We start from the raw sequence: 26137 nt of genomic DNA, 5'->3' as shown, positions 1-26137 counted from the left end.
CTTAGGTAATGAGGATTTGAGCTATTGGAACTTAATGTCCAGAAACATAGATGACTGGAACAGATAGACAGATCTCAGATAGACACATTAACCAAAGAATGTATATGCATATATGCATAGCCCATGGACACAGACAATAGTGTGGTGAAGGCCTGGGGTGGGATAGGGGCTTGGTGGAGGTAAGGCATAAGGGGAGGCAAATGGGGGACATCTGTAATAATATGAACAATAAAAAAATAAATTAAAAAGAAGATCCTAATTTATGGATTATATGCATAAGCATTGCTACATATAGGTGAAATGTAATGTTTATGCACTTAAACAATAACATCTCTGGGATATGAAAGATGTAAGAATTGCTGAAAGATGCTTTGGAATGGACAGTTTTTATTAAAGGAAGAATTCAGGGGAAACATGTATTCATTGGAGCAAGAGAGATTTCAGGGAGATGTGTAAAATAACCAAGAACTTCCAGAGACAGAAAAAAATAAGGATGGCAAAATTACAGTATATTTCTATTTTAGAAACCATATAGAAAATGAAAGTCAACAACAACATTGGGCATTAAAGACTGTCCAAGTGGGAAAGAGGATAGAAATGCAGTTCCACTGCATGTACTCCATCCCAATGTCCTGCCAGTAAGGAATCTGTTTCTGCTGGTGATATGATAAGAAAATCATATTTGAACAATGTATTATTAAACAGATGTGAAGCCCCCCAAGGAATCTTGCCAGCTTTTTTTTTTTTTACAGGATGACCTGGGAAGGAATTTGGAAATATTTATGCCACAGACAAATATGAGGTGATAAAGGTAAGAATGACATTGTGCATAAAAAGGGTGATTTGAGCCTGTATACAGAGGGAGTTACTGCTGACCTGCCTATTGCATTTCATGCCGACTCTTCCTACAGGTAATGTGTCATGTATTTGTTTTGTTTTTTAGTCATCTTTACTCACTGGAATCATTGCTAGGAGAAAATCGTGGATTAGAAAAATACATAAGCTTACTCTCCAGATGTCTTATGTATAGTTGGTCTTAAATTAAAAGCAACTTAAGCAAATTGCTGCTTAGATTTTTCTCCCTACATTTGTCATATCCCAGAAGGATCTGACCACCTGGAGGTGAGGAAGATAGAACCAACAGTTGTGATTATGAAAACCAAATCTTTGAAATTCTTACATTTATTTTTTAAAAGTTACTCACAATAGTAAGTTCCTTATCTTTTCTTCTTTGGTTCCTCATTTTAGAAGAGAAATAACTTTAGAAAATTGAAAATCTGACATATTACTGGTACTGACACTACTTAATCAACTCACTTATTCAAAGAGGAAACTGGGGATTACAGAAGACAGGTAACTGAGCTGTAGTTAGAAAAGAAGTGAATTATGGTCACTGATTGTTTGATTTTCTTAATTTCTCCCATCATAAATTCTTATAAAACTACTGAAATCAGTTGAAAACATATACTCTAGCTATTTTTATGGCTAGAACTCCAGCAAATTTTATGGCTTTATTAGGTCTTTTACGTGAAACTTAGGACATTGATTGAGAAGTATTGCTTAGTCTTAGTACAAATACCAAGAAAGAGAGAGAGGCATTAATACATTTTAAATCTCCATATGTTAATATGACAACCTACAAAAATAATACAACACAATTTAATCAATAGAACGAGGAAATTGATAGATTAAGTGTGTCAGATTGCCTGTTAGCAATTCATCACCATTCCCACCGTGTTCTACGCTCTTGTGCATTGTATGCCTTGTGAAAGCACTATTTACTGGAATCCTTTGATAGTTCAGTCCAAGTTTAAATTCTGCATGAAAAGCACACATAAGAGCTATGGAAAGCATGAAAGAAGGAGTCATCGTTGCTCAGGTAACAAAGAGCAGGCATGTGGGCTTTGGCAGAGGCCAAGGTAAGCTACTCCCTAGCAATGGCATCCAGGTAGGCAGCTGAGGATATGGACATCAATTGCCTGTGATACTTAAATTTCTTGATTTTCTGAAGCTTAGCAGTGGCTTTCCTGATTTTTATTCTTCTAGTCCTCCCAACAGTTTTATAAAAATCACGTACTCTGTTAGATACCTTTCTGCTTGATGTACTCAGCATGGTTTGGGTTTGTCTACTGTGTTACATACCAGGAGTGGTATATTCCAGGAAACAGACCCTCCAAGATGGAAATCTACAACTGTTTCCCTGTCTTGATTAGATTTAAATGAGGTAAAAGCATTGACAATGGGTAATAAAATCCTGGCAATCCATGGTTTTCAAGGCCTAGACAGATTCTTAAATTATTATAGTTGCCTAAATTGAAGAATTGGCTTTGGGAAAAACAAATGACTATTTCAATATAACAACACAGGAGAATAGAGAATTAAAAAATCTGCAACAAGAATAGTTATTTCTGACTAGACTGGAGAGATTACAAAAAAAATACAGTAATCTCAGTGCTGCAGGTATTGGTAGGGAATCAGAGATGGTCTCTAACTATGCTAAAAGATGTTGTGAATCAATATAACTGAAGAGCAAACTAAGGTTGAAATTCTGAGTGGTAACATCAGAACTCCAGCAAACTTTATGGCTTTACTAGGTCTCTTATGTGAAAATTAGGACATTGAGAAAGTGTGGGATAAGAAGAAGTAGAATGGAAACCTTTAAAGTCTAAATGCCACTGTTTCCCTTGCCTTCAAAAACAGCTCTTGTCTCTGAAAAAGTCAGTTGCTCTTATTTAAGTCCCCTGTAACGACATCATCAAGGGCGAAGCCGGTTCTCCTCCAGACCAACCTCTAACCATCCCAATGTAGTCAGACCCATAAACAGAATCTGTTTCAGCAGATTTCAGGCACACAAGTAGAAATCCTGACCTTAGTAAGGACAACAGACATGTAGAAAATCACTGAGAAACTTTAAAAAGTAAGTTCTCAGAAAATGTCATTGAAAATAACTATAGTTTAATAACAAACATGTAAATTACCCAGAGCAAAATATGAAAGTGTAACAAAATATAAAGTGTCACAAAATAGGAAAAGTAACTAAAGAGCAAAGGAAATATAAGTTGTTTCTTAATACTGGCAAAAGAAACATATTATCAGCAAAAAATCTCAGTAACAATAAATGCTGATTTGGTTAGACTAGATATAGTGCTATAGTTGACCATTAAAATAATGTGGGGGTTAGGGACACCAACTCCCTCAGAGTCAAAATCCATGTGTAACCTTTGACTCCCCCCAAACTTAGTCATCCCTCAGTAACTATGGGGGTGGTTCCAGGACCCACATGGATACCAAAATCTGTGGATGCTCAAGCCCACTATATATGATAGATCAATGCATACAGTCAACGCTCCACATCTGTGGACTGCCAACCATGGATCAAAATGGTACAGGTATTTTTAAAATCTGTATATAAAAGGGACTATAAGAGCTATGGAAAGCATGAAAGAAGGAGTCATCGTTGCTCAGGTAACAAAGAGCAGGCATGTGGGCTTTGGCAGAGGCCAAGGTAAGCTACTCCCTAGCAATGGCATCCAGGTAGGCAGCTGAGGATATGGACATCAATTGCCTGTGATACTTAAATTTCTTGATTTTCTGAAGCTTAGCAGTGGCTTTCCTGATTTTTATTCTTCTAGTCCTCCCAACAGTTTTATAAAAATCACGTACTCTGTTAGATACCTTTCTGCTTGATGTACTCAGCATGGTTTGGGTTTGTCTACTGTGTTACATACCAGGAGTGGTATATTCCAGGAAACAGACCCTCCAAGATGGAAATCTACAACTGTTTCCCTGTCTTGATTAGATTTAAATGAGGTAAAAGCATTGACAATGGGTAATAAAATCCTGGCAATCCATGGTTTTCAAGGCCTAGACAGATTCTTAAATTATTATAGTTGCCTAAATTGAAGAATTGGCTTTGGGAAAAACAAATGACTATTTCAATATAACAACACAGGAGAATAGAGAATTAAAAAATCTGCAACAAGAATAGTTATTTCTGACTAGACTGGAGAGATTACAAAAAAAATACAGTAATCTCAGTGCTGCAGGTATTGGTAGGGAATCAGAGATGGTCTCTAACTATGCTAAAAGATGTTGTGAATCAATATAACTGAAGAGCAAACTAAGGTTGAAATTCTGAGTGGTAACATCAGAACTCCAGCAAACTTTATGGCTTTACTAGGTCTCTTATGTGAAAATTAGGACATTGATTGAGAAAGTGTGGGACACGAAGAAGTAGAATGGAAACCTTTAAAGTCTAAATTCCACTGTTTCCCTTACCTTCAAAAACAGCCCTTGTCTCTGAAAAAGACAGTTGCTCTTATTTAAGTCCCCTGTAATGACATCATCAAGGGCGAAGCCGGTTCTCCTCCAGACCAACCTCTAACCACCCCAATGTAGTCAGACCCATAAACAGAATCAGTTTCAGCAGATTTCAGGCACACAAGTAGAAATCCTGACCTTAGTAAGGACAACAGACATGTAGAAAATCACTGAGAAACTTTAAAAAGTAAGTTCTCAGAAAATGTCATTGAAAATAACTATAGTTTAATAACAAACATGTAAATTACCCAGAGCAAAATATGAAAGTGTAACAAAATATAAAGTGTCACAAAATAGGAAAAGTAACTAAAGAGCAAAGGAAATATAAGTTGTTTCTTAATACTGGCAAAAGAAACATATTATCAGCAAAAAATCTCAGTAACAATAAATGCTGATTTGGTTAGACTAGATATAGTGCTATAGTTGACCATTAAGATAATGTGGGGGTTAGGGACACCAACTCCCTCAGAGTCAAAATCCATGTGTAACCTTTGACTCCCCCAAAACTTAGTCATCCCTCAGTAACTATGGGGGTGGTTCCAGGACCCCCATGGATACCAAAATCTGTGGTTGCTCAAGCCCACTATATATGGCATAGATCAATGCATATAGTCAACGCTCCATATCTGTGGACTGCCAACCATGGATCAAAATGGTACAGGTATTTTTTAAATCTGTATATAAAAGGGACTCCCACATTTCAAACCCCTGTTGTTCAAGGGTCAAGGGTCAAATATATATATATTAGAGGCCCATATAGTTTTAATATTCAGATGATTAACTTATGATTCAAGAACAGGGAATCACTCAGATTTGCACATCTAAGTTACAAAGTTTTCAATCAAATTAAAATACTTTCCATAATTAAAGTATCAAATCTAAATTATCTAACTAGTAAAATGTATCAAATAAATCTTAAATTCAGAGAATCTAAAAGGTGGGAAAAATATTAAAGAGTATTTTGTCCAACTCTTGCACTTTGTAACTATAAAGTCAGAGACCAAGATAGGTTTGAATTACTTGTAGAAAACCTGCATTAATTAGAAACAGAAATTAGAGTTACTTGTCCCTACTCATTCTATTGCTTCTTGCCACCCAAAATATGGCTGTTATTATTTTGGGAAATGAATTATTTAGAAAGTAGATATGTGCAGTTTACAAAAAATGTAAACATTTCTATGTTTTAAAAACATATTATTTACAAGTGGCATACAAAATCAAAGTTCCAAGCTTGGTAGGTTCTACACCTCACTTCCAATTTAAACATCAAAACAGAAGCTAATTTACTAATGGTAGCTAGGATAAAACTTTTATGTATGTATACACTATTTAAAAAATATTTTGAGGTAATTTATTTTAAAAAAAACTCCACAAGACTGAACGATTTAAGCATCAGACAAAATTCAAGAAACAAGGGGAATTAGACAAAAATGTATCAAGAAGACCGGACTAAAGAAAATTGTGGTTATTCAGTATAAAACTGTTTTTTAGACTTACTAATAGCTGACCCAATGGATTATGCGGCTATTAGGAGCAAAACATTTTTCAAAAGTCTCTGAGTCCCTTCCTACTGAGAAATATATGTGTGATCTGAAAATTAAAATATATTTTCCAATATAAAATATTACAAAAGTTAGAAAAATATAGTTTAATCTATACACAGATACTTTGGTGATTAAATATGAGCATGTGAACTGACCTGAAACGCTACTACTTCTGTATATTATTTTTATTATATTTAATATATAAAATATTACATTTATTATGTATATTTATTATGCAGGATGTCCCCAAAAATGTATACACACTTTGAATGATTATGAAGTCAGTGTTTATTAACATACAGTTCATTTTCAAAATTAAGTGAGTTATCAGCTATTAGAGTGTGTATGCATTTTGGGGATACCCTATATATTTATTATTTATCATAAATAATTTTTCTGTGTTTGCATTAGTAAAAAAATTTTGCCTTGTTCCCAAAAGAGCATTAGTCAAAAGCATACAAAACTTGTAAGATAACACAAAGTTTAGGAGAAAAAAACACACCATTATTATTGTTCCTGTGTGAAGTACGAGGGCTAAGGACCAAGTACAGAGAAGAAAGAAGAAGACAAAGAAGAGGAAGAAGGAGGAGAAGGACAAGAAGGAGAAGGATGGATAATAATAAAGGGAAGGAAAGAAGGAGGAAGAAAGAAAAATATATAATAAGGCATAATATTTGGAATTGCTTACACCTGTAAATCTAACCTGAGTCTGTTTGCAAATATAAACTTCCATTTGTCAACACAGAAACGGCCATGTTAATGTAAAGACAATTAATAGATTTTCCAGCAGAGGTAAGCACTGACAGTCCAGATTAGCTCTTTCAACAAGACTATAAAACCAAGACTCCCTAGAGACTTGTGGATGGGAAATATATTAATATCAACTCTGTGACCACTCAGCACCATGACATAAAGTGTCTGTTCAGGAGGTCATTTCCAAAATGTATCCCATACATCTTCATGCACAAGAGATGATAATTTATCACCTAGACATAGGGATCCACTGTAAACTAATCCAACTGCTGATGATACACTAAATCAGCTTGAGTGATGAGTATAAATAAAGCTGCGAGGAAGTACTGAAGGATACAGATCCATCTGATCAATGAGATGTCACAAGGCGAATGAAATGCAATGTTGACAAGCATAGAGTCCCTCCGTTGAAAATTAACCAAATCAAGTATCAGAGCATAAAGGTACACATTAACACAAGCTTCAAATGGAAGTTTAATATATGGGAGTCAGAGGGCAAATCGTCTGTTTCGGATAAAACTGAACAGCCTGGGTCACTAGGATTGGGTGAATTAAAAATTGATGTATTTTGCATGCCATAGAAAGCAAGACAGGATAAAGAAAAATGCTGCAAGACAATAATCCTTTCCAAATAATATAACTATAGTTATTCAATCTACCAAAGAAATCCATACACACAGATGAGGAGAAACAATAAAAATTGTATACAGAAAATGATTTCACATCAACTTGCTACCAGGAAATCCAATTTGATTTATGTTGCCTTAAGAAAGCTTAGATATTTTCTGGAACTGCCATGCTACAACTTCAATGGGGAAAAACAAAAGAGTGGGGATAAGGAAGGACATCTGTCCAGAAAGTTTATATTCATGGAGGGCACTCCTTGAGAAAAAGGATTTTCTAACTATGTGATTAGAATAGAGACTTTAGCACCCGATCAGTAGCTTCAATGGAACTCAGCTATTCTAAAGGTGCCCCTAATAGAAAGAGCTGATTAAAGTAAATTTCAACCTCTGCTGGAGGAAATCTGTAAAAATATTTTCTAAGGAAAATTATTCTTCAAGAAATGTATACTTTTTTCTTTGTTGTATAAAGTATATGTAGCTTTGTCATAACTTGTTTAACTCTTGCCTTGTATTTTTCTTTTTTAGTTTATTTTGGGTAAAGATAGAATTAGACTACTAAAATATGACCTGATCCCACATGTAGTTTATTTAAATTTCAAAATGAAAAGCTTACTAAGAACAGATAAGATTGATTGCTCTCTCTGTCTTGGCATAATTGTATTTCAGGTGAACATCAATTTACTTTAAAGGACACTTCTAAGTAGCAGAATGCATCATAAATAATTCATCAATCACAGCTGCTAGGAACATGATTTACTTCAATAGAAGCAATGGAATAAAAGTTACATTTTTCTATGTTTGTGTTTGCTTTTAAGAGTTAAGAATCTTTCTTTTCTAAGAATCCACTGTTAGATTCTGTATTTCATAGTCCAAATGCAGTAAGATAAAACTGTTTATTTTTCCCCTTTATTTAAAATATTGTATTTTCTAATTTAAAGACATTTAAATAACTTTGGAACAAATAGCAATCTACACATGTCAACAATAAAATAACATAAAAGGCACATATTTGAAAAATGAAATTGATTTTCTCAAATACATATTTTGTAAGGCTAACATAGTTTGTTTTCACTGTATATAAAATTTTAAATGGAAGAAAAAGGAAGCAGACTCAAAAATATTTTGTAGATTATTTAGGATCTGATATATTTGAAAATTACTTCAATTTTAAAATGTGTAGTAAAGAGATTCTAAATGGTATAACAGTTTGAGTTTTATCGGTTGGTATAGTGAGCATCTTACCTCTTTCATTTGTCATATGGGAAGATACTGCTTACCTTACTCATTCTAAAGGTTTTCATCAAATTCAGCAATTTTGTATTGGCAATTTTTCAAGCTGTGAGAAATCTTTAAAATAAATACGAGGACAGGAAAAAGATAAGAGAAAATAGGAAGCATTTTACTTACTTGCAAACCCCTCTGAAATACTGAATGGCCCATAAAATTTGCCAGCATTCTAATTAAAGCAGCACCCTGCGGGAAAAGAGTATTTTAAAAAAAGAAAAGAAAAGAACTTCAACCAAGTAACATTATTCTAAAAGTATCCTATATTAAACAAATATAGTTAGACTCACTCATGCTACTTTATTCTTAACAATAGTTAAGAAATAAGAAAATCATGAATACAGTATTCCTCTTATTGGTAACAATTGCATTTTTTGCTTTGTGAATCAAAGACCAATGACTTCAAAATAGAAATCTTCTGGACAGAATATCTCAGGGCAATAATAAGCTGTAATTCAGGAGTAATAAAAATTTTATTAAGCACAATGTATGACAGAGTTAATAAAACATGATTCTTTGGTACTTACAAGTTCATAATCCAGTAAGGGAGAATGCCCATGTTAATAAATAATCATATTAAACTATAGCATTCAAGTAACATAGCTACTTACTCACTCTAACCCTGGCTCAAGCAAGAATAGTTTAGCTATAGAAGTAGAGAACAGAAATACCAAGCAATCAGATTGTTTGGTTTCAACTCCTGGCTCTGACACCTACTTGCCATATTAACTCAGGAAAAAAAAAAATTTAACCTCTATGTTCCTCACTTTTCTCACTTGTAAAGTGTAGGCAATAACAGTCCCAAGTTAATATGGCTGTTCTGAGCTTAAATGAAGTAATATCTGTAAGGCAATTAAAATATGGTTTAAAAAAAAATGTAACAATGATATGAGAGTTAGCTATCAGTATTTTATAAAATTAATTATTCTTATTTCCTGTCCATTTCTTTTAGAGGCTGGCTGTAGCCATATATCCATTTGCAAGTAAAATATGTCATCACTATAAATATTTAGAGTAATAGAGGAAAATACTAATTTAAGAATCTTCTTCACCTTGAGAACAATTATTATAATATTATAGAACAAAATCAGTGCAAAAAGGTAGACATGTAATCAATATGAAACATTCCCAATAATGATGGTTAAGCCTGGATGACCACAAATTTGTTTGCAAAATATAAATAAGCTTTCAAGAGAGTATTTCAATCTGCACAAAATTGTTCTTAACCATGGCATGGTGCATTATAAGCAGCAAAGGTTTAAATATAAAAAAAGCCTGGTTTTAGAGGGAAAATCCTTTTATGACTTACTAGAGGCCTGGTGCACAAATATTTGTGCACTTGGGGGGGTTCCTCAGCCCAGCCTATGCCCTCTTGCAGTCTGGGACCCCTTGGAGGATGTCCACCTGCTGACTTAGGCCCGCTCCCTGGGGGATCGGGCCCAAGCTGGCAGTCAGACATCCCTCTGGCAGCCTGGCAGCCCTTGGGGGATGTCCACTTACCAGCAGGGAGCAGACCTAAGCTGCAGTCAGACATCCTTAGTGCTGCTGAGGAGGCAGGAGAGGCTCCCACCACCACCGCTATGCTGGCAGCCATCAGCCTGGCTTGTGGCTGAGCATAGCTCCCCCCTGTGGGAGCACACTGACCACCAGGGGACAGCTCCTGCATTGAGCATCTGCTCCCTAGTGGTCAGTGTGTGTCATAGTGACCAGTCATTCCCAGTTGTTCTGCTGTTAGGGTCAGCAGAACGACTATAGGATAGAGGCCTGGTGCATGGGTGGGGGCTGGCTGGTTTGCCCTGAAGGGTGTCCCGGATCAGGGTGGGGGTCCCGCTGGGGTGTCTGGCCAGCCTGTGAGAGGGGCTGATGGCTGTTTGCAGCTGGTCACACCCCCTTCAGGGTTGGTGTCCCCACTGGGGTGCCTGGCCAGCCTGGGTGAGGGGCTGATGGCTGTTTGCAGGCTGGTCACACCCCCTTCAGGGTAGGGGTCCCCACTGGGGTGCCTGGCCAGCCTGCTTGAGGGGCTGATGGCTGTTTGCAGGCTGGTCAAGCCCCCCCAGTGGGGACCCTCACCCCATGGAGGTTTGGCCAGACTGGGTGAGGGGCTGAGGGCCTTTTTCAGGCTGTCCAAGCCCCCCAGTGACGGAAGCTCCCAGCCTTTCCTTTTTTCTTTTTTCTTTTTTTATTCTGGGGTTTATTTATCTTCTATAATTGAAACTTTGTTGCCTTAAGTGGAGTTCAGAGCCGGCTGCGGCAGGCGGGAAGCTTGGCTTCCTCCATCACTGGGGCAACCAAGCCTCCTGCTTGCTCCAGCTCCGTGGCTGCAGGCCACCATCTTGGTTGGGTTAATTTGCATATAGTCACTCTGATTGGCTGGTGGGCGTGGCTTAAGGCATAGCAAAGGTACGATAATGTTTGTCTTTTATTAGTGTAGATACATCAAATGCATAGGCATTACAAATTCACTCTCCAGTAACTCATTCTTACCAGGTGTCTCATTTTTTATAAGAGCATCGTATCAACCATATATAGACTCATCTGTCTAGGCATTTCCATAGTTACTAAAAGTGTTTTCTAGAATTCTGGGATTTTAATGCAATACAATACTCAGGCACCATGCATCATCATTAAAGAAATATTATAAAATGTTTCAGTCATCACCAAAATTGCTCCCAAAATTAATATTCACAACTCAACAAAAGATAAGCTGGCCAAGCCATAGAGTTCTGTGCCTCTTCTGATATATGTTTCTCCCATATCTTGTACTCTTTGCTCTTTCTCTTGCTTCTTCCTATCTTCTGAGTACTTGCATAGGTCCCTAAGATATAAGCATCTATCATTCAGTCTGGGGACCAAATCAGAATTCCCTTTAGAACTTATCAGCTCTGCCTCTAGAATTTCCTTCACAAGTTCCCCAGTGTAATATATACCCACCCCAACGGGGGAACAATCAATTCTACAGCAAAACCACTTGAGGAGTGAGACTTTGGCACTCAAGCAGTCATCTCAAACTTTCCTTCAGAACAGAACAGCCATCTTCAGATGATTTAGATATTTCCCTCCAGGTAATGATGACTTGGTCTCTTGTCGAGCTATAAAAACTATCAATTTAGTATGGGCTAATGGCAACAGAATCCTTTCTAATCATAAAGAATATACCCGTTTTCCTGTCTCAGTTCAGCTGGAGCAGAGTGCTAACAGGAAATAAAACCTAGAAATATATTCAACATATAAAAGCTATATATCGCTGAACCCTCTATTATTATTATCCTGTGTAATTTAATTACTTTTTAAAAATATGCTTGTGTTGCCCACTTGAACATTTTAAATTCTCCAGAGTATTTGCACTCTTCTGTATTTAACTGGCCTTTTCTTTCCAAAGCTACATTTTAAAAATTCTTATTTCATAACACTTCATAGACAGATGGGCTCTCCAACTGTCATCTTGTAGCCAACATGCATGGCACCAACTATGTGTGGCTTATAACAAGGATCACACCTCTTAACGCAGGATAACTCATTGCAAATATTAAATACCCCTCCCCCTCCCACACACACACTGAATCCCAAACATTTTTCACCCAGTATATATTATTTACAATGGTAACATACTCACTTACAATTCAAAATTCCAGCCCCAATCAAACAAACTGGGTACCAGGCAGCCTGAATAACTTTATGAGAATAAGTAGGTGATTTCTACAAGATTTCTATAATTTTGAGACTTGCTCAAGAAAACCCATCATTATATTTACTACACTAAGGTTCAGGGAGATATCAGGATGGAAACTACTACCTTGATCTTTAAGGTTTCATAAAGAATATTCCACAAAAGTATAAACCCATAGATCAGCAATTTCTCTATTTGGGATATCTTTTTCATATAAGTTCTTAGCTAAAATTTATTTCATTTTACATTGTAATCACTTTCATTTGTGTCAGTCTCAAAGACAGTAAACAGCTGCAGAGAAAAGACTGTGCCCTATGACTTGGCACTCCCATTCCCTATGCCAGGCCCTTAACGTAATAACTGCAGGAGAGAGAAAGAGAAATTAGTTGCACGCATGGCAATTACTTTGTATTCTTGAAGACTACTCAGCCGGGATATAGAGTTTATTACTTTATTGGTGTACCTTAGTGATAAATAATCACTTTTGAAGAGAGGGAGATTGCAACTAATGTATTCCTTGAACATACGCTTATTGAGTGAGGCAGTGTGCTCAGGATCCTGTAGAATATAAATAGGTATGCCACAGTCCCTGTCCTCCAGGACCTCAAAACCTTGCAAGTGAGATGAGAAGACACAACACAGTATGAGATGAATTGCAAAAAAAGAAAAATATTTGAGCGTATTTCAGAAAAGGGTAAGTTTATTATATCTGGAGGGATGCATGTCAAAGAAGATCTAAAGATGGGACATTCCTGCGGGACCTTGGAGAATGGGTGGGATTCCATAAGCAAAGGTAAGCAGGGCGCATTTACATGGTATGGCAGGAATGGTCTTTGCAGAGTCCTGGGGATATGAAAATGAAAAGCACAAGTAGACTTGGTCTGTGTGACTCACTACTAGAGACCCATTGCAAAAAAAAAAAAAACAGTTCCTGGAATACAGTAGGTTCTCAATAAATACTGAGGCACAGTAATGTAGGAAAGGTAGTCCCAAGATTTTATGAGTTGTAAAGAGTGGAACTAGGTTTTTTTACTCTAGTGAGAAGGTAATAAAGAGTCAAAAAAATATGGAAATGCACAGAAAACCATAAGTCCTAAATAAGATTATTAATGATGTACCTGCTTCACTCATTAAGCAACTACTGCACGCCATATTTACATTATTGTAAAAAAAAAAACAAAACACCACACTATTTTTATTTGTCAGATCAGAAAATTGAGGCTTAAATAATTGGGTAACTTACCCAAATTAACACAGATAGCAAGATATAGAGCCAGGATTAGAATTCTACTAATATCTAACTCCAAAACCAGTAATCTTAATGAATTTGGATTATTTTTTTGTGACCCCAAGTCAAAATAGTTACATGATACTCTCCTTGAACATAGCAAAAACTTAGAAAAAGAAAATTCTTAGAGTTACTCAGAGCTTGCTATCAGTAGATGTTCCCAGGAGATGATGAAGGGAAATCTAATTAAATGAGACATAGTTGAAGTAGCTGAGCAATATGTCCAGGATTGGCAATGGGATAGAAGACATACGTTGGCTAGCATAATAGAAAGTGTTGGTGGTTTAGGAGACATAAAGCTAGTTTAGAGCAGCTTCGGTGAAAACAAAGGGCAAGCAAAGTTTTCGACGGTGATATTTTATATCAGATGCTGTGTGCGGATGTGGCGGCTGTGAATATGCACTGCTCGGATTTCTTCGGCATTCGCCATCCTAAAGGCTTCACTTTCCTCAGTCTAATCCCAGCCAATGGCTGAGCACGGCAGTGGAACCAGGTGGATAGGGGACTCCTCTAATGGAAAACTCTGGCTTCAGGACTCCCCATTGGCCTGGATGGATGTTTCTTCCAATTGGGCTGCTGTCTGAAACTCTTTAAACCCAATGCTTCTTCCTTCCCTCTCTCTTAGCATAGGCTGTGAACATCCTGTTCACAGTGATCTCAAGGCAGCTCTCCCTACCTTCATGGCTCCTTTCTCAAATAAATACCTCACACACCATAGCGACTTTTTCTCAGAAGACCTGACCCAGTAGGGCAACTCTAAATGCTGAGTTCCAAACAAGCATAAATTATTGGTCCCTTAGCTGGCATATTCCACTTTACAGATGTGTTTGCCGTTATCCAGGACATGACCAGGTAAAGAAAACTATATCATTATATTCAGTTTACATATGGGAAAGACTGAGGTAAAGGGTTAAAGTAATGTGTTGAAAATTACACAGGTGTAGTAGTTACTGGAACATTTTTCCAGATTTGCATCCATGCATTCCATTGTTGAGATATTTTTAGCATAGAAACCTCTGAGGTAAGACTTTATTGTTACTTTCTAAGTAAAGAATTTATTCTATTGATTCTAAATCAAAGCACTTTTAAAATGTAAATTTCTAAATAATGTGTCTGCATTAAATGTGGGCATGTGTTGAGTGTATTCGAGTTCTAACATGATTTGTTACTGAATAATGGCTTTTGGTCTGGAATAAAAGCATATCTTAAATCCTCCGTGGTTTTTCCAAGACATAATTTTGTTGCAATAGTTCTGTAGTTATATTTAGGATCTGAGTAAAAGAAAAAAGAAAATATCTAATCCTGACTATTGCTTACACACAAGTTGATTAACAAAAAGAAAGGCAGAGAAAGAGAGAGAAGGAGTTTTGTAAAAAGGGAAAGATACTTTTAAAAAGAAGCAGAATGAATGTCCTATAGCCCCAGTCACCCACACTTGGAACCTTGGAGTCTTCTGATTTATTACTTCCTGAGGCCAAGCCTCTATACCTGCACAGAGAATTACTACACCACCTCCAGGTGATAACCTCAGATGCGTTCTCACTTTCACAAGTCCAACCCCAGGACTACATCAGACTAACTTTAATAATTACTTCTGAAGACGTATAACGTCTGTTAAAAGTCCTAGCTCTGTCATCGACAAGATGTAAGAACTCAGATGAGTTCCTTGAGTATCTACAATTAGAATAGATTACAGTGATGGCGAACCTATGACACGCGTGTCAGAGTGACACGCGAACTCATTTTTTTGGTTGATTTTTCTTTGTTAAATGGCATTTAAATATATAAAATAAATATCAAAAATATAAGTCTTTGATTTACTATGGTTGCAAATATCAAAAAAAATTTCTATATGTGACATGGCACCAGTTAAGTTAGGGTTTTTCAAAATGCTGACACGCCGAGCTCAAAAGGTTCGCCATCACTGCAATAGAATAATAACAACTGCTGCTGCCAATGAGGATGAGGATGATGATGGTGATGGTGATGAAGATACTTACCTCAAGATGTTTCTGAGGATTCATTTAAGTCACTACAATAAAGCACTTGGAACAGTGTTTGGTATATAATACACTTCAACAAAAGTATGTAATTGTCTTCATCTTCATCATTACCATCTTTTTCATGTTAGCTCTTTTCCCCCCAAACTATTATTTTTTTTTATTTCCAATGGTAGTAAATCAAGACCATACACAATGAAACTCACCTACCTTCCAAGACTTTTTTCCATATATAGGGGTGGACAAATGTAGATTTACAGTTGTGAGTACTTGAAACAGTTTATTCTTGTGTTGTTATTATTTATTAATTTTTGTGTTATTTCCATACCAACAACCATAAACCTACTTTGCCTACCCTGTAAAACCAGCCTCTAGGTAAGCTGATCTGCTCATTATCCCATGAGCACAACCCATACCCTCATGTTTTTATTATACTATTTACTTCAATTGTAATGATATTCCTTTCTAATCTTATACTCTAAACCCTATCCTTTATTAAAAAGCACAAAATCCATACTATGACATGAAGTGTCCCACAAATATATTAGCCCTCCATGCTGTCTATCCTCTTGAGTCATAAATTTTTTAAGTCTAAACTACACAATTTATTAAATTATTTTAAATCACTTGTTAATTGATTCAAATGACTGTTTCTTCTTTCCACAATTAGATATGGGTCATATCATTTAGACTTATTAATGGCACAGCTACCAGTGCCCTAACTTTTTCACTGCCAGTGAAAGATGGTCCCAGCCAAGAGAGGTATCCACCAACTACTTGCTAGTTTCAAATCAGCAATCCACACCATAAGCCTGCAGCCAATAGTTAGGTACTCAATCTTCCCTATAATGAAATTCAGCATATATGCTAAACCAGGACCTTTTGTTTTTTAGTATTCTCAAGCAGTAGTATTCAAACAGGGTAATCTATATGAAAATCAATAGGAAACCAAAATTGAAGACCACAGATGCAGGGACAAGAAAACAGGGAGTTTTCAACAGTGTCAAAAATAGCACTTACATGAAAGCATTCAATTAGAGAAATTTGAAACAGAATTCTATTATAAACTCACATGAATGTTCATAGAAGAAAAAAACATGAGCAGAAATTAACAAAGTAGAAAATAAAGAAGTGGTTGAGAAGATGAAAAATAAAATATATCAATGTATTTGGGGAAAAAACATTTGCTATGACTTAGCATTCTCAAAACAATATATTACCTGGACAGTGTTTCTCAGTGGTCAGGGTTCAATTCCCAGTCAGGGCACATGCCCACATTGTGAGTTCAATCCCCAGTTGGGGACATGCAGGAGGCAGCCAATCAATGATTTTCTCTCATCACTGTTGTTTCTATCTGTCTCTCCCTCTTCCTTCCTCTCTGAAATCAATAAAAATATCTTTAAAACGAGTCATGGAAAAATATTAAAGGATTCAAAAGTAATAATAATAACACATCTTAGTAAACTAGGAAGAGAAGGAAATTCATTAACATGATAAAAGCCATCTTCTAAAAATATACTGATTGGTAAAACATTATATGTGTTCTCTTTAAAGATGGAATAAGACAAAAATAAGACATATTCAAAAGCATAATAAAATAAATGAACAAACAACAAAAATATGAAGCAAACAATAAAAAGGAATCAACAAAATAGCATTATTTACAGATGATGTTAAAGTTCTTACAGAAATCCAAGAAAATCTATAGAAGTAATCTATAAAATCAATGAAAGAGTGCAGCAAGTTTACCTGACACAGATCAATACATAAAATCAAGAAAGTGATATAAATCAGTGAAAACGAATTTAAGAATCAATTTCTAAAGTCTTATTCTCAAAAGCAAAATACAAGCAAATATAACAAAACCAAAAATTATAGGGTGATATTAAAAGTTGCTCATCATTTTCATGGAGAAAATGACATAACTTAACCAAGAACACGAGGACCTAAAAATGAAAAGCTGTATTTCTTGTAAAGCTAGAAAATTGTCAAATAGTTTAAAATCAATGTATAAAATCTTCAGAAGATTTTTTTTCCAGAAACTGTCTTCATTTTAACAGTGATATGGATTGGCAAATAGTTAGCAATAGCAATTTTGAAAGAGAGCAAGACAGGGAGAACCATCACACTCAATATAACACCAAAAAAGCTATAGTGATTAGACTTTAGTCAGGGATACATACGTAAAGCAGGGACCAGAATATGGAATGCAAATGCATAAAAGCTGAGTTTGGTAATAGTTGACATGGATAGTATTTATTACAAAAGAGTGGGACTAGGGCAAGGAACTCAATAATTAGCACTGAGAAGATTAATTATCTAAACAAAGTAAAATTACATTTCATATCATAACATAAAAAGGCAACAAAAACCTCCAAATGGGTTAAAGAACAGAATATAGGGTGTCCCAAAAATATTTATACACACACTTTGAGTAATTATAAAGGTAGCCTTTATTAACATACATTTTATTTTCAAAATTGAGCTATCAGCTCTTAAAGTGTGTATATATGTTTTGGGGACTCCGCAACCCAGGTATATGCCCTGACAGGGAATCAAACTGTGACCTCCTGGTTCATAGGTCGATGCTCAACCACTGAGCAACACCAGCCAGGCCACTTTTTCACTTAATAAGCAAAATGCCAAATATTCAAATGCTTAAAAGTTAACTATAAAGTAATTTATAAGCACAAAATTTAATTGCATAAATTCATTATTCTTTCTAATTTTTCTTTGTAATTGCTATAAAGTAATTTATAAGCACAAAATTTAATTGCATAGTTAAATTCATTATTCTTTCTAATTTTTCTTTGTAATTTTATTATATATATTGATGCACATAATTTTAAAGTGTATAAAATAGATACAGTATATATTGAAAGAAAGAAGGAAAAATAAATGGGCAAGTGATTCTTATGAGAACAGTGTTTTCTTAAATCTGGTTCTTTATAATACCAGATTCTGGCCTGTATTACTGACCTTTTGAGAGACTATGGGAAGAGCCACCTAGCTAGTCTCCCTGCAATTCCCAACATCCTTGCCTTTGCACAACCTCTTCATGCCTGAAACCCCCCAATTGCCCCAAATAAAGTCTTAACTCTAATATGACTTGTCTTCACTTAACTCTAATATCAGTTTTTTTCTAAGAAATATTTTTTTAATGCAAGCCAGAATTAAAATTGCAATTACAGCACTTGTTTTTAAATTTACTTTGACCTAGAGCAGTGGTTCTCAACCTTCCTAATGCCGCGACCCTTTAATACAGTTCCTCATGTTGTGGTGGCCCCCAATTTCAGTGTTACATATTGAACATAATTAAAGCATAGGGATTAATCACAAAAACAATATGTAATTATATATGTGTTTTCCGATGGTCTTAGGCGACACCTGTGAAAGGGTCGTTCAACCCGCAAAGGGGTCGTGACCCACAGGTTGAGAACCACTGACCTAGAGCGATGGCTAATTTTGAGAATTTACATATAACAAGTACTTTCCATACCACTAGGCCTTAGGAGGAGTGGGACCATGTCCTGCAAAACCCAGTTTTTTGCTGCATGAGTAGACACTCAATATGTGTATGTTAAACTAGATAACTAAGTAAATGCATTAATATGTGAAATATTAACAAAAACGAAAGCCAAAAAGAAACCAATAAATACACATAATGGCAGCATTATTTGGGACAAATATTAACTCTTGGTAAACATTTCTCCTGTTTTCTAAAGACAAACCCAAGTGGAGATATCAGAAAGAAAATAATTATTTAAAACTAGATTTTATTTTAACAGATTTTATTTTTCATCTACATTTATTTCTCTTTGGTGATGCCCAAAGTCACTTCCCTTTTCTAAACTTTCCCTAACATTTTTAATATTTCTTGATACTTTTTCTTAAATAATCCATCCATTTAACCATTAAATTATAACCCTTAAAAATACAAGGTTCTTCCTGTATTTATAGTAAAGTCATAAAGAGACATGCCTCCAAATCTCAGACACCCAAGTGTAGACACCTTGCTGACTGCCCCTACACTGGAGCTCTACCAAAGGCAGCTGTAATGACAGTGACACTGGAGGCAGAGGAACTATGGGAGAGGACGGGCATTTTTGTGTAACCTTCATCTTGTCAGGGAAATCTGTTTTGCAAGTTATGAAGAACTGATTTTATAGTCATGGGAACATGTCTCTGCATATTCATGTTTAAAGTAGATTGTTGAACTATTCCATGCCATCAACCGAGCATTCAGAAAGTACAGCAAAAGAGAACATCATTTGCAAGCTTAATAACCAAGCCAAAGGAAGCTGGGGTCTTGAGATAATATTTCTAAATCCTCCACCAATAGCTAACAAAAAGTAAGCAAGTGCTATTGTCTGAGTTGCTAAGAAAGAAGATTTTAGCAATGTTATCTTTTTAAAAGTATAAAGAAATCAATCCAGCAAAAGTATAACAATAGAATGCATGACCCTTTTTTCCTATCTGAGCATCTGGAAGCACTGTTCAGAATGGACATGATATTGGGATAAAAAATATAATGCAGTAAAAAAAATCATTCTATTAACATAATTTGAAATAACTCTGCATTGAAGAAAAACATTATAGGTAAAAATGTCAGAGGGATACTACAGAAAATCCCGAGATAAGATAAAAAGTCCTAAAAGCCACCCTAACCGGTTTGGCACAGTGGATAGAGCCGTAGACTGGAAGGTCCCAGGTTTGATTCCGGTCAAGGGCATGTACCTTGGTTGTGTGCACATCCCCAGTAGGAGGTGTGCAGGAGGCAGCTGATCAATGTTCCTCTCTCATTGATGTTTCTGACTAAATATCCCTCTTCCTTCCTCTCTGTAAAATATCAATAAAATATACTTTTTAAAAAGTCCTAAAAACCAAGATAAAATGTTTTTCTGGGGGAAAAGGCCAGCCAAACACTTAATAATAGTTTTCAAATATATGAAAAGTTCATATCAAGTACATGTGGTTGGTTGTACAACCACAAGGGAAAAAATGACTAAAACAGAGACCTGAAAGAAAGAATTTATTTTTTAAAATATTTTTATTGATTTTGAGAGAGAGAGACAGAAACATCCATCAATGTGAGAGTGAAAGAGGCAATCTTTTGGTGCATGGGATGATGTCCATCCAACTGAGCCACACTAGCCAGGGCAAGCAAGTAATTCTTAACCATGAAAGACTAACTATTTGGCAGTAATCATCAATGGAATATGTAGATTGTCTTTCAAAATGTAGTTTGAATAAACTATATTCGCTTTTCATATTAAGGTTTAAAGTATTAATCAGCCAGAAAGCAGAATAGTCTCTAGTAAGTCCTACCATAATCAAATAGCTGTGCATGGACTCTTGCTTAGCCTGTCTCCAATCTGCCATTTTCTTTGATTTATTCATTTATTCATCCATCTAACCCAGCTTGCCACTAATGTGCTTGCTGCTCCAAAATCCTTCTCTACCATAGCTCATTGTTATTTCTTTTGAGAAGAAGACAGTGTCCTAATAATTGCCAACACACACACACACACACACACACACACACACACACACACACACACCATAACAAACCTAGGATAGCATCTTAAGGGTCTATATATTTATGTACAATAAAGGAAAAGAAATCCAAGCCAAAATTTCAATAATCCCAAATTATACTGGACAAGATCTTTTTGTTTTAGAACCCATTAGGTTAGTTATTTTTTAATTTTTTATTGATTAAGTTATTACTTGATCTCTCCCCCTTACCCCCACCCTCCCCTACCTTCCCTCTGAGCTTTGATGGTCTGATTGATGCTTCTCTGTCTCTGGATCTGTTTATTTCATTTCACTATACCATTATTTAGATTTGAAAGAGTAGATATTTTAGAAAGGAGTAATATTAGGAAATAATAAAAATAACTGTGTGTGGACCTAAACATACAATATTTTTCAATTTAAAATAACATTCAAAGAACAAAGTTATTTTATTTTAAAAAGGGACTCCAGATTTTCAAAACTTTTCTAAAACATGTATACAGTCAAGTGCCTTATCCTATATAATAAAAGCCTAATATGCTAAGTGTCTGGTCATCCATTCAACCAATCAAAGCAGAATATCCTAATGATATGCTAAGGCCACTCAACCGCTTGCTATGATGTGCACTGACCACTAGGGGACAGATAGTTGACTGGTCAACCATTCGCTATGACATGCACTGACCACCAGGGGACAGATGCTCTGACCAGTAGGTTAGCTTGCCACTGGAGTCCAGCCAATCAGGTCTGATTGAGATAAACCAAACACTCCCTGGAGCCCTCCTGCAGTCCCTCCCCAGCTGGCCAACCTCCCACATCCCTCCCCGGCCCCAATCATGCACCGATGGGATCCCTCGGCCTGGCCTGTGCCCTCGTGCAACCTGGGACCTCTCAGGGGGTGTTGGAAAGCCAGTTTCAGCCCTATCCCACAGGCCAAGCCAAAGGACCCTACTGGTGCATGAATTCGTGCACCAGGCCTCTAGTTTCTAAATGTCTATAGACTGAAGTACATTTGGGGCACAACTGTATTCAGAGTATTTCATGTAAACACCCACAGGTTGTTAGTCTAATTCAGAAACTCTGAATTCAAATATACCTTAGTGTAAATTTTATTGTGGGTGAGATAAATTCACTTTGGGGAATAGATGTTAAAAGATGCTTCCATGGAAAACTAAGGAAAGTCAAGTCAAGAAGACTTAAAACTTGGATATCAGTTCTCTGGACTTTCAAGCATACTTTCCACATGAGCAAAATCACTAGACATGACCATAAATAACCGTGTCCTTCATGTGGGCTCAGGATTGTCTTTTTCCTGTGAAATCCAGTAGGCACAAGGTGCTTACTCATCCAGACAAAATGTTGCCGGGCCTTCTCTTACAGCAGAAGCTTTATTTAGCAGTTGTACCGAATATCTCATATGTTCTGACACCACTGACAAGGACAAGAGCATAGTACATTTTTTCATTAAGCATCCATATGAGAAGCTCTTCAAGGATGGGCTCACACAAGAGGTTGATGAGCTTATTTACACAGATGGGCCATCACGGAATTCAAGAACAATATTGAATAAAGCCACACTTCCAAACTCCACTGGGCTATAAAACTGAATTTGCCATCCTACTAGATCCATAATAAATAAAATATGTATCATCAGTAAAAACCGGCATAACTAATCTTTCATTCATCGCAATTACTCCACATCAGAAATGAAGCCATTGGAATCTCTACATCATTTTGTCACTCAGATATATGTAGAAAAGCAAAGAAGAAAAACATCTTGTCTAGGGCATGGGTTTGATAGCTGAATGACATTTTTTAATCTTCATTGTCAGATTCATTCATACATGATATGACCTATTTTCTGGAAGGTAAGAAAATTATTTTACTGTCCCAATATTTGAAAGATAAGGGAAGTAATTGCTTGAGTAAGGTTTTCTCTGCCTCCTTTTCTATTATTCTGACTTCAGGGCGAGTTTACAGAAAGAATGAAATGCCCAGATTAAAGTTTCATCACACCTCCTTCAGATGTTCTCAAGAAAATAAATTAGCCGCTTCACATATTTCATTGAGAAATGGATTATTTATTTCCTTGCTTCTCCTTTAGAAAAGCAGAAGTTACAACTTCAGTTTGTATGCTTGTGGGTGGCAGAGTGTAATGGGGAGCAGGTTAGTATTGAGAATTTGATAACACCTAGACATCAGTCAATAAGGTACAAGTGTTCATCACCATCCCCTCTTGTAAAACATAAGGACATCTTTTGCCTCCAGCTTTTGATTTTTGTTTTTAGTGTGGCAAAGCACAAATTTATTCTGTACCTGGAGATTTTCAAAACTCAAAAACATGCTATGCAGGCGACCAAAGCAGCAAACCATTGTCATGAAGCAAACTCTTCTGAATTGGTGGCTCATGGGCACAAAGAATCAGCCGGTTTAATAGATAAACAAGCAAATAGAATCTTGCCAGAGTTTATTCAGCAAGCCCAGGCAAAATTCCTTGTTTAAACTTTTCATTTAAGGTATAGTTTTGTGTAATACCATTAAATCAAATCAATAAAATCTGAAGTTTCCATATCTGACGGAGGATGAAGAAATTAATTTTAAGAGAACATATTGTGGTATTCCACAGATCAGACTTTGGAAAACACCACTTTGTAGGATAAAACTTTCCCAAGACACATACATAAAAATTTACAATGCCCTTTCTCCTAGGAACCTAAAAAGAAGCATTTAACACTCTCTAAGCAAATACCTGCATCACAGATTTCTGTTACTACCTTTTTAAACTTTAGCTTCTTGTATATAGCAGCAAATTTCTACCTCTAGCTTTTCTCCATTCTCTTTATAATCAATAAAAAAACTAACACCACCCAAACAGACAATAAACAAACAAACAAAAACATTGATTGTTACCACTCCCAGAAGCCCAGGAGAAATAAATCACCCTAATACCTGGTGATGTAGCACCTTTCGTTTTAGGAGGCAGTAAAGGTCAACTTGAGTTTCTTATGGTTTAACATAGAGTAAATGTAAAAGGGAAAAGGCAAATGACTTATTTCTTTATTTCTGGGAGAAAACAAAAAGGGTTCTACTTTGCTCATAGCAAATCTCTCCCAGATTTTACCAACAACATTAAGGCTTCAGCTAGCAACAAGGTCAGTGAAATGAGACATTAAAATGAGCTGATAAACATTTGGCCCAAGCTATAAAAATGTTTTCTCAAGCAGAAGTGAAAAATAGTTAAAGATTTAGCTCTTAACATATACAAGAGTGTAATTAGGAACAAAAATGCCATAAAGGGGCAGATCAATGGTCAGTCTGACTGTGAGCTGTCATGACACAGGCATCAGACATGCTGAGAGGCAGGTATGCTTGTTGTCTTCCTGACCTTCATCTTGGGGGTGAGGGGTATGCCCTCAACATTCCAAACTTCCCCCCCCACCAGGCTTGTCTAAGGAATCACAGGATGCCAGAAATGAGGAAGTGCCAATTAATGCTTAAGGAAAGTAGTTCAGGACAAGCAACAGAAAAAGTGCAAATAGTTCAAACTAAAGAGCTCTTATTGACTTGTGTAGTAAACATACAATGCACTATACAGATGCTATGTTGTAGAACTGTACACTTGAAACCTATATAACTCTATTAACCAACTAGAGGTCCAGTGCACAAAATTTGTGCACAGGTGGGGTCCCTAAGCCTGGCTGGTGATCAGAGCCTAATAGGGCCATCACACCCAGTCCTGATCAGGGCCAGGCCGGCTGGGGCCTTGGGGCCTGCCAGCTCCCAGATGAAGCCTGCCAGCTGCTGGACGAGGCCTGCCAGACAGGGCCTGCTGGACTGGGGCAGAAACCACAGATGGTTTGCTGGCCTGGGGGAGGGACTGGGGGAGGTTGGCTGGCCGTGGGAGGTTGGCTGTGGGAGCACACTGACCACCAGGGGGCAGCTCCTGCATTGAATGTCTGCCCCCTCATGGTCAGTGCATGTGATAGCGACTGGTCAACCAGTCATTCCAGTCTTTAGGTCTTAAAGGTCGCTTAGGCTTTTATATAAATAGATGTTACCCCAATAAATTTAATTAAAAGATAATAAAGCATGACTTTGCTTAATAGTACAGATTCATATTTATTTATCTTTTTTAGGCTATTTAAAATATAAAACAAAAATAGCTCACCCTGGCTGGTGTTGCTAAATGGTTAGAGAGTCAGCCTGAGAACCGAAGAGTCAATGGTTCAATTCCCCGGTCAAGGGCACGTACCTTGGTTGCAGGTTCCATCGTCCACTCTTGGGAGGCAACCAATCAATGTTTCTCTCACATGGATGTTACTCTCTCTCTCCACCTCCCTTCCTCCCTCCCTTCCATTCTCTCTAAAAATCAATGGAAAAAATATCCTTTGGCTGATGATTAACAACAAACAAATGTATTGAAAGTAACAGCTGTTAGGAATTGAAACAGCTAGAAATTAAATTTGTATAACTTCTCTAAAGGGTTTGGAGGGTTAAATTAATTACTGTTAAAATTTATTCAAACTACAAGTATTTATTCTGTGTTCACTGTCTATAAGTCTCTGAACTACATATTCAGTAAGATATTGCTAAAGCTTTGATTTAGCAAAACTGAAGAGGACTAATTACACAAATATATACAAACTAGTGACCCAGTGCACAGATTCATGCACATTGAAAGGAAATTAATTAGAAAGTGGCTGGCAGGACGGGAATGGTAAAGATGAGCCAGACATGCCCTGGAGCCAACTTTCTATGGTCCCTCTCCCACCTACCATACCTGGGGCAGCGCTGGGGCTCGAAAGACATCTGCGGAGTGAGCAGGGTCCCTCCAACAGGTGGGGTCCCTCAGCCTGGACTGCGGGGATCAGGCCGAAACCAGCTCTCCAACATCCCCAGAGGGGTCCTGGAGTGTGAGAGGTAACACAAGCCGGAATCGGGCTCCCTCCTCTCTGGTTCCAGGTGTGTCACCCAAGAACCATCGCTGCCAAGTCACAGCAGCTCGGCAGCTCCTGTGTTGAGCATCTACCCTCTGGTGGTCAGTGTGCATCATACCTACCGGCCAGTCGGACAGTCACTTAGCCTTTTATATATATACTAGAGGCCCGGTGCACAAAAATTTGTGCACTTGGGGGGCA

General features: G+C 36.8%; 1 protein-coding gene across 1 annotated transcript in view; it reads right to left on the bottom strand.

The window, feature by feature from the left end:
* The window catches only part of TRHDE (thyrotropin-releasing hormone degrading enzyme), a gene marked incomplete at its 5' end in the record, with an annotated part of 386382 nt that overhangs the window by 110030 nt on the left and 250215 nt on the right, over positions 1–26137 (bottom strand). The window contains one exon of the mRNA XM_005884164.2: positions 8651–8716. Coding sequence (XP_005884226.1) covers positions 8651–8716 — 66 coding nt within the window. The remainder of the gene's footprint in view (positions 1–8650; positions 8717–26137) is intronic.

This window comes from Myotis brandtii, unplaced genomic scaffold, assembly GCF_000412655.1.
Source record: "Myotis brandtii unplaced genomic scaffold, ASM41265v1 scaffold82, whole genome shotgun sequence".
Classification (NCBI taxonomy): Eukaryota; Metazoa; Chordata; class Mammalia; order Chiroptera; family Vespertilionidae; genus Myotis; species Myotis brandtii.
The sequence above is the reverse complement of the archived record's forward strand: the minus strand, read 5'-3'. Positions and strand labels throughout refer to the sequence as shown.